General features: G+C 45.3%; 1 protein-coding gene across 1 annotated transcript in view; it reads left to right on the top strand.

Annotated features, from left to right (window-relative positions):
• The first annotated feature begins 1,973 nt into the window (after window positions 1-1,973).
• The window catches only part of EXT2 (exostosin glycosyltransferase 2), a 77,590-nt gene continuing 69,562 nt past the window's right edge, over window positions 1,974-10,001 (top strand). Inside the window, exons 1-3 of the mRNA XM_063332818.1 lie at window positions 1,974-2,111; window positions 4,826-5,385; window positions 5,546-5,635. Coding sequence (XP_063188888.1) covers window positions 4,850-5,385; window positions 5,546-5,635 — 626 coding nt within the window. The 5' untranslated portion in view covers window positions 1,974-2,111; window positions 4,826-4,849. The remainder of the gene's footprint in view (window positions 2,112-4,825; window positions 5,386-5,545; window positions 5,636-10,001) is intronic.

Below are 10,001 nucleotides of genomic sequence, written 5' to 3'. Positions count from 1 at the left end.
AAATACCTCCGCTGCGTGGTTGCGGTGTGTGTGGCTCAGCTGCAGCATCTTACCTACTTTTTTTTTTTTTTTTGCAAAGGGTGAGTTTGCCTACAGACTGTCAGTTCCTATTCCTAGGAATGAAACCAATGTCTGTGATTCTGGCACAGCTGGAATTTTGTGCAACAAATTTGTCCTGCTCTGTCTTCTGTCAAGAGAGGGGTTGGTTCAAGTTACGGCTGAGAAGGGTTTGGGTCTGTTTTTTTTTTTTCTCACTTAAGTAGCATGATCCAGCAGGTTCGAAAGTGACAAAGAGTCCTTAGTCAATGAGAAAGACCAAAATAGTTTTGGAAAGGTGCACAGAACTGGAAGAAAGTGAGACAGGAATGCAAATGTATGGAAAACCAGGGCTGTGGTGGTACAAATTTTGTACACCCAGATAAACACTAACATTTTTATTGTGCCTGTACCCCTTCTGACTGGGGAAGCGTTCTTCAGTGGTGAGAGGCCTTCCTGAATCTTGCAGCTGGGCTTCAGTGACTGGGGGGAAGTGTTCAGTCACAGTGTTGGAAGGAAAGTCACCAACAGTTGAGAAAACTGCCCCAAATGTACAGCAGGCTTTGGAGGGGACCCAGGGCAAGGGGCCCATGCAGTGTGGCAGGGTTGTGCCCGGGTGTAGCGGCCACGGCCACGGCTGTCAAGGCAGGAAGGTGAGGGAGGGAGGGAGGAGGAGCAGGCACGGCCTTTGCCTGGAAATCAAAGAATCATAGAATCCTCTAGGCTGGAAGGGACCTTTAAGATCATCAAGTCCAACCACCAACCTAACACTGACAAAACCACCACTAAACCATGTCCCTCACCACCACGTCTACCCGTCTTTTAAATACCTCCAGGGATGGTGAATCAAACACTTCCCTGGGCAGACTGTTCCAATGCTTGACAACACTTTCAGTGAAGAAATTTTTCCTAACATCCAGCCTAAACCTCCCCTGTGCAACTTGAGGCCATTTCTTCTTGTCCTATCTCTTGTTACTTGGGAGAAGAGACAAACCCCCACCTCTCTACAGCCTCCTTTCAGGTAGCTGTAGAGAGCAATAAGGTCTGCCCTCAGCCTCCTTCTCTCCAGGCTAAACAACCCCAGCTCCCTCAGCTGCTCCTCATAAGACTTGTCCTCCAAACCCCTCACCAGCTTCATTGCCCTTCTCTGGACCCGCTCCAGAATCTCGCTGTCTTTCTTGTAGTGAGGGGCCCAAAACTGGACACAGTACTTGAGGTGGGGCCTCACCAGTGCCGAGTACAGGGGAGACAATCACTTCCCTAGTGCTGCTGGCCACACTATTCCTGATACAGGCCAGGATGCTGTTGGCCGCCTTGGCCACCTGGGCACACTGCTGGCTCACATTCAGCCGGCTGTTGACCAACACCCCCAGGTCCTTTTCTGCCAGGCAGCTCTCCAGCCACTCTTCCCCAAGCTTGTAGCACTGCATGGGGTTGTTGTGACCCAAGTGCAGGACCTGGCACTTGGCCTTGTTGAATCTCATGCCATTGACCTTGGCCCATCGATCCAGCCTGACCAGATCCCTCTGTGGAGCCTTCCTGCCCTCGAGCAGATCAACATTCCCGCCCAAGTTGGTGCCATCCGCAAACTTACTAAGGGTGCACTTGATCCCCTCGTCCAGATCATTGATAAAGACATTAAAGAGAACCGGCCGCAGTATTGAGCCCTGGGGGACACCACTCGTGACCGGCCACCAACGGGGTCTAACCCCGTTCACTACCACCCTGTGGGCCCGGACACCCGGACCGGTTTTTTACGTTCGCAGTTTGAACAGACTGGCTTTCCTCCCTAACATGGGGCTATAGTCACAGGTAAACCCAGAGGGCGGCTGCCCCCCCGCACCCGTCCCGCCGCCTCCCCCTGCAGCTCGTTCCTCCCGCCGCGGGGGGGCGCCCTTCCCCCTGCCGCTGCCGGGCGCTGACGCTCTTGGGCCGCGGCGGGGCGGTGGCGGGCCGTGGGCGTGTGTAGGCCGTCCCTGCCGGGCCGGGTGGCGGCTGCCGGGGGAGCCCCGCTCCGTGGGTCCGGCAGCGAGCTGGCGGCGCGGGCGCTGGGGCCCGAGCGACTGCGGGCGGAGGTGAGTCTGGGGGGCGCGGCTCGCCCTGGCCTGGCGCCTTGAGGGAAGGCCGGTCCTGGCGTTCCGGCAGCCCAGGCCGTGCCCCTGCTCCGGCGGGCCGGGTCTCCCGCCCCTTGCCCGCGGCGGTTCCGTCCGCTGAGCTGCGGCGGGTGGGCAAGGAGAGCAGGAGGTGGGGGAGCCGGGGCGGGCCGGAGGGCCTGGCCCTGGCTCCTGGCGGTGGTGTTCCGGGCAGCGCGGCCGCCGGCTCAGCCTGGGCCCTCCCGAGCCTCTGGCGGCCCTCGAAAGGCGGCTGTTACCGCGGCTCTTACACCCCATGCAGCGCTACAGGCCTGGGGAAGAGCGGCTGGAAAGCTCCCTGGCTGAAAAGGACCCGGGGGTGCTCGTCAACAGCCGGCTGAATGTGAGCCAGCAGTGTGCCAAGGCGGCCAACAGCATCCTGGCCTGTATCAGGAATAGTGTGGCTAGCAGGACTAGGGAAGTGATTGTCCCCCCTGTACTCGGCACTGGTGAGGCCCCACCTCAAGTACTGTGTCCAGTTTTGGGCCCCTCACTACAAGAAAGACAGCGAGATTCTGGAGCAGGTCCAGAGAAGGGCAATGAAGCTGGTGAGGGATCTGGAGCACAAGTCTTATGAGGAGCGGCTGAGGGAGCTGGGGTTGTTTAGCCTGGAGAGAAGGAGGCTGAGGGCAGACCTTGTCGCTCTCTGCAACTACCTGAAAGGAGGCTGTAGAGAGGTGGGGGTTTGTCTCTTCTCCCAAGTAACAAGTGATAGGACAAGAGGAAATGGCCTCAAGTTGCACAGGGGAGGTTTAGGCTGGATGTTACGAAAAATTTCTTCACTGAAAGTGTTATCAAGCATTGGAACAGTCTGCCCAGGGAAGTGTTTGATTCACCATCCCTGGAGGTATTTAAAAGACGGGTAGACGTGGTGGTGAGGGACATGGTTTAGTGGTGGTTTTGTCAGTGTTAGGTTGGTGGTTGGACTTGATGATCTTAAAGGTCCCTTCCAGCCTAGAGGATTCTATGATTCTTTGATCCCATAACTTTTTTGCCACTTCTTTGTCTTATTCCTGTTACTTCTAATGTTCCAAATGCTGGTACACCTTGTCTTCTGCCTGCAGGATGCCCAAGTGGATTGTGTGCAGGGCAAAAGTGACTAAACGGTTCCATGGATGGAGAGTTACATTTCATTTGAAGTTTTCTTCCCCCCAGGCATAGGTCTAGACAGCTTTGCTGAGTGACTCAAACACTTGCTGCAAATGTGTAATCTTTGTCATAATGCAAGAAGTTCTGATGCTGTATTAGGAAGGAGGAATAATATGGTTAGCCATCAGAGGCCTATGGAAAGTTTTTAGTTATAAAACTGACAGTAACGTAGCATTCTGGCATCTGTCCCAATAACAGCATCACACATGTATTGTCTCGTACAGTAGGCTTTAAAAGCTGTCTCCAGAATCATAATGTGAACATAAATTGATGAGAGCAACTGTTAAAAATGGAATATTTGTTAGCATCTGAGGTTATTTTTGTGCTGCTGTGTGTTAAGTGCAGTCACTTCATGCATTAGCCACCCCATCCTAACAGTCTTTTGTTAAGAACTCCCAAATAAACGTAACCCAATTTGTTATAAAGACCATTTAATGCCTTACTGATAATTTATTTGTATTTGTTGTCTGCTGTACAGTTGACTGTCAGACTTTCTTTCTTGTTCTCAAAGCAAGAAAACATCCCGTATGTCCAAAAGGAAAACACATCATTATACCATCCACATTCTTCTTCACGAAAAACATGCTTACTACCTTTAGAAGCTCCCACTGTGGAGAGTTCAGGTTGGATTTATTTATTATGGAGCTTTAGTAGAAAACCTAAACAGTTTTTTGCATGCAGGAAGTAGCTGATTCTTCAATCTGTAGTTAATATAAATTGCCTCTTGCTGGACCCACAATTCTGGGTGTAAAAGCTTGTAAGAACTATCAGAGACGACAGTAATTGTGTGACTCTGTGATACTTTATAACATGTTTTTCACTACAAGTGTTATTCAGATGAGAGTGAACTATTATTAAAATGCTTTTCTTATGTGGCTGCAGTGGCAGCTCATGGAATGCTTTTTTGCCCCAAAAGGCATATTGACAAAGATGACAAATTAATTCCTTTTTTCTTGCCAGAAGTAGTTTAGCATCATTCTAATTGGATATGGTGGGGTTCCTGTAAAATTCAGTTTGAAAGCACTTTTACATTAGAAGCAGTATCATGATCTTAAGTTTTGTGTCATACCCCGCAAAGGGCTTATAACAGGGCATCCAGGTTGTTTCTCTTCACTTGTAGATGAGTGTGTTATATTTTTTTATTAGTATTCACTATGAATACACTTAGACGTAGATGGAGCGGCACTCACTACTTCTGTAGCGTTTGAGATTTCTCCTTCCCCTCGCTGCCCAAGCCATATAATTTTCTGATTTGTGGTTGTTAACTGGCCAATGCCATTCCCTTCCAGACGGGACCACCAGGTCATCCTCATGTTGTCCTTGCCAGGTGGCAGTCCCAATGGCATTTTATATTCTGGTGGGACACGTGAGCATCTGAAGAAATTTTACTGTAATCTGCTGAGACAAAGAACCTGTCTTGAAAGTGTTAACTGGATGTTTCTCTGTGTTGTGATAACTATGTATTTCTTCCAAAGTTGGACCTAAAAACCTCTCTCTTTCTATTGTAGAGACAAGAGATAATTGATTCCATTATGTGTGCGTCGGCCAAATATAACACCCGGGGTCCAGCCCTCATCCCAAGGATGAAAACCAAGCATCGCATCTACTACATCACTCTCTTTTCCATAGTTCTGCTTGGCCTAATTGCCACAGGAATGTTCCAGTTCTGGCCTCACTCCATAGAGTCATCCAATGACTGGACTGTTGAAAAACGCAGTGTCCATGATGTGCCTGTGGTCAAGCTTCCTGCTGATAGCCCCATTCCTGAGCGGGGAGACCTCAGCTGCAGGATGCACACCTGCTTCGATGTCTATCGATGTGGCTTCAATCCCAAAAACAAAATCAAGGTATACATCTACTCGCTGAAAAAGTACGTGGATGAATACGGGACATCGGTGAGCAACACCATTTCCAGGGAGTACAATGAGCTGCTAACTGCCATCTCTGACAGTGAATTCTACACTGATGATGTCAACCGGGCCTGCCTTTTTGTGCCATCCATAGATGTCCTCAATCAGAATGCACTCCGTATCAAGGAGACAGCTCAGGCTTTGGCACAGTTATCCAGGTACTTACTGAAACTTCAGTGTGTGAATTCAAAGAACACAAAGTGGGAAAAACTAAGGTTAATGCTGGATGGGAAGATGCACTGAGTCAATGCCAGAGCTTACCAACTGTATGTAGAGAACACCTTTCTGACTGTTGTCTGTTTCTCCTTTTTATCTTAGGTGGGATCGGGGCACAAATCACTTGCTCTTCAATATGCTGCCTGGAGGGCCACCAGATTATAACACTGCCCTAGATGTTCCTAGAGATAGGTATGTGTTTTGCTGTGTTTGAATGCGCAGATCTGTGTTTAAATGACATTGAAGAAGCAAGAAGTTCAGAAGTGTGGCTGATAGCGAAGGACGTGCTCCTTAACGCTTACAAAGCTGGAATATGACTTCATGCCTTCTCAAAAAAGGGAAGCAGAAAAGACCCTGTCTTGTATAGGACAAGTGTTTGCTCCTGAAATCTGACAGTTTAGCCCCGTCCTTAATTTTGTAAGGGATGTGTCTGGCAGTGTTTGCTCTTAACTATTGGGCTTGCTGTAGGGATGGAGAATCTTGAGGTTAGACCTGTATTTTGTGTGTTACTGAACTTGAGCACTTTACAGAATATCCCATTTGATGCAAATTAGAAGTTCAAGATTGATTGTAGCTGCAACTTTCTGATAGAAGTCAGATGCTTCAAGGGCATTTTAATGCAGCTGCTCTACTTGACAAAACTATGGAAAATTTCAATAGTTTTTGTTATCTTAACGATTACACTGTATTAGTAATTGGACAAATGCTCTTAGTTATTCTCTGACAAGTGTGTTTTGAAAATATTTGCCAGAAATTTAAAAGGCGTGAATCCTGAGATTACTTTTCACTTGCCGAATAGTTTACTTTTGGAAGAGGAAAGGAGGCTGTAAGGCAAAGAAAATTGTAGTAATTGAGGCAAACTTACTTAGCTTAGGTACTGTTACTGAATATTTTTCTACTAGATTAGCCTATATGTGCTGTGTTCTGCTGAGTTAGGTCCCATGTAACCAGGCCCTCTCTTGAAGGTCAAGGTTAACTTTCTTCTGCCAAATGTCAACAAAAATCTTGCCTGAGACATGGGATCTTAGCAAAGATGATTGTGTATGGAGTATATCTTGATTTCTTTGCACCAAAGATGATTTAGAACATCTATCAGTGCCAAACAGAGCATGTTTTTTCTGGACATGTTCAAAGGGTAAGTTTACTTGTTGTAATTACATCACTGACTGTGAAGTAAGGCTTTAATTTTTTACTTCCCTGTATGAAATACGCGTGTGGGTTAGCCTGCAGAGGGCAGTCAAGCATCGTTCTTATGAACCAAACCCGTTAATCTGTTAGTAAATACTTGCATTTGCTATTTTAAGATTTATACTTCTTAAGGGGAATTTTCATTTGATAATGCTCTGTTCAATGGAATGGGCTGCACTGGTACTGCGTGTTTATGGATACATGTGTCTGTCGAAGAAGTAGATTTATTAATGGAATGCAATAGATCTCGTACGCTGCACAACTTTTTTTCTTTTTTTTTTTTTTTTTTCATTTTTGTGTCAAATGTCCATTTATATTTGGTCTTATGTGTCTTGGCTTAATATGCAGGAAATGTATTATTTTGGTAGGTGTTTGTTCTAAGCGTTTGTCATGTTAACATGGAAAGCCGAGTAATTTGAATATAAAAATCAAATCTTTTTTGACATACAGCTGTTCTTGTAGCTTGCCAAACTGACTCACTCTGCAGCTGTACAATCACTAGCTGTAATACATAAGAGAGACAATAACAGTTCTTGGGACGGAGAAGAGGTGGAAACTCCTTTTTGTAGGCAGCCAAGAGTTAGACTATATTCAGTGTGGTATAGAACCTGTACTACAGGTCAAGGTGTGAACACAAATGATCTGTTAAAATGTAGCGTGGACCTGGTCCTGGAAGGGCCTGAGTGGTGCAGTATGAGGTTACAATATGATTTTGGAGACCTTTGGAGATCTTACTTCATATTTAACAGAACAGGCGACCTGGGTGTGTTTTCTTAATTTGAGAATGTCCACACGTGTTACAGAATGGGTAGTTAACAAAGTGGGAAGGACAGTTATTTGTAGCATCACAGGGTGAGGGGTTGCAGGCAAAAATAAAGGTATGTTGGCAGAGTTCAACTGGTTTGGAATGACTGGTCTGACCTGTACCAGTACAATTCCAGAAAGACTGGATTTGTGAGATTTTCTCGATCGCTGGTGAAATATTTGTGAAGTTTGAAATACATTTGTGAAGTTTGCAGAGGGAATGTGGCCTGCCTTCTCTTTTCAGCACAGATCATGCGTAGTTGAACATCAGTGGATCATGGAGTTTGATAGAGTTGTGTTCTGTTGATTTGCTGCAGAATATTAATCCAGGTAAAGTAAGACCTTATACACAAAGGGGAATTCAGTTATGTGATATTTTTATGTCTGGAAACGTCTTTAGCTAAGTTACCTCACTAAGGGGTTGTTTGTTTATAAAATCTTTAAATCCACTTTCCAAAGACAGTGTAAAAGTGCTTTATTCCATAATTTCAAAGGTGGGAGTCTGCCTTGTGGGCATGGAGACTATGTTGCTGGTATTAGCTGCCATAACGTATATAATCTCCTGCTAGGAAACTTATTTTTTAAGTTTTTATTATTTGTTAATAAGTGCTATTGAATTTGGTACAATAATGAGGATGAAAGGATTTCTTTTGCAAAGCTCCTTTGTAGCTGTACAATCGAACATATGAACTAAGATACTTTTTTGTTCTGCTTTAGTTGATGAATTGGGTTTCAGTGACTTGTGAAATTTGGCAGAAAGCTGACGATGGTGGTAGCTGGGCAGAAACGTTTGGAGTACAGACCAGCTGGGGCACTTCCTGGAAAGAAAGAAGGATCAATATCTGAAAAGTGGTTAAAAGTTACTCAGGAGCAGGCTTATTCCTCACTGATCAGTGCAATTTAAAGATTATTTGTCTTGAGTACATTAGGAGTTAATATCTTTACTCCCTTCTTGCACTGTAGAGTGAAAATCTGAGTGGAGTTATTTAACTGGTGTTGGTTCCCTGTGGGTTTATTTAGGTAAAAGTCTGCATGACACACACCTGCTTTCTCAAGGCTGATGAGGTGCTGTTATGTTTTCACCGGATCCAATTAAAACAATCTGGTTGTAGTTTCCCAGTTAGGGAGGGTTAAAAAGTGAGGAGGGGATATGAAGTGCAAGAACAGCAACACCGAAGCCAATTTTTTCTCCCTGCTTGTAACTGAGTTAATACGGATAAGACATGGAACATGCAGCTTCAAGGGTGAGACCTAGTCATAGCAGCATTGTACATGTCACCAAAGGGGTGGTATTGGAAAGGAATCCAAAATAATCACTTGATTTGGAACATAAATTCTCACTCAGCACATAGTTGATTTATCGTCCTGTTCTCTAGTTGATTTCTGCTCCTACCATAGTTTGTGTTCTGAGAGAAGAGTAATAAAGGGCAAATTGCTTTGACTTTGTAATTGTCATCAAGCCGAAATGCATCACTAATCCAGATACTCTAATCCAGAGCCTGGGATTTTCAAAGAGCTTCTTAAATGACGCTCAAGACTGCTTGCTTGACTATTTGGGTGAAGTCACATTTATGGCAAAGTGCGGTTGTGGTGTTGAACACTGAAATGTGCTGCAAGTAAGAGCAGGAAGTGAAGTAACCCATGGGTCATCTGATGGAGGTTAGAACAGGCAGAACATACTGGTGTTTATCTAGGGTGACATATTCTGATGGGAAAAATTATAGGTCTTGGATGATAATTAGGTATAACGGTAATCTGTTGTATAACAGCTGTGGAAAAACTACTTCTCAAACCACTATACTAAAGACTTCATTCAGTGATATCTGACCACAAGAATATCAGCTAATGGATTTTCAGTGTCTCTTCCAGTCTCACCTTGACTGTTTGTTCTGATTACTGATGAGACATGTGCCTGCTCCTATCTGAACTGCCACAGTATGCAAGCTTGTGATAAATAAGGCTTTTGGCTGTAATCATAGCTGCTACAATGGGTACAACTCCTCAGGATCCTTTCTGTAGTGCCTAGTGTACTGGTGTGTTTGTATTCTGCTTCTTTCCACAGAGAAGGAGAGAAACTGAAATTGGAGGAATATTTTTCTCCAAACTACTTTGTATGGTATGTTAAGCAGACACAGTATCATCCCTGGGGCAATGTAAAGTATAGCACACCCTCCTGTTTGGTGACAAAGGACTGCAAGTTTGATCATCTGTTTGAGAAGTCTTACTAAAGAAGCTGTATCTGAGCTTCTTTTGGAAACGGGATGATGCGTTCATGGCGTCACCTGGTCACTGAAGATGAGATGGCAACTGAAAAGGTGATGTCCTCTACCAGCATATTTCAAAGAAGCCTGATTTGGGATAGGAGATAGAAACAAGCTGTTTTTTTCTGGCATTGTGAATGATGCATTGCTTTCTTCTGTACACGTTGCTCTCTTCTGTTTCTTAAAGCTCTTCTGTGTGGCAAAAGGTTGCCTCATCTAGGAAAAGGCACGAGAATCAGGGTCATCCTGTTGGGAGGTTGATTTACATCATAATTGGTCAATCTTTGATGATTCCCATGCTCTCT

Source organism: Chroicocephalus ridibundus, chromosome 4 (assembly GCF_963924245.1).
Source record: "Chroicocephalus ridibundus chromosome 4, bChrRid1.1, whole genome shotgun sequence".
Taxonomy (NCBI): Eukaryota; Metazoa; Chordata; class Aves; order Charadriiformes; family Laridae; genus Chroicocephalus; species Chroicocephalus ridibundus.
The sequence above is the reverse complement of the archived record's forward strand: the minus strand, read 5'-3'. Positions and strand labels throughout refer to the sequence as shown.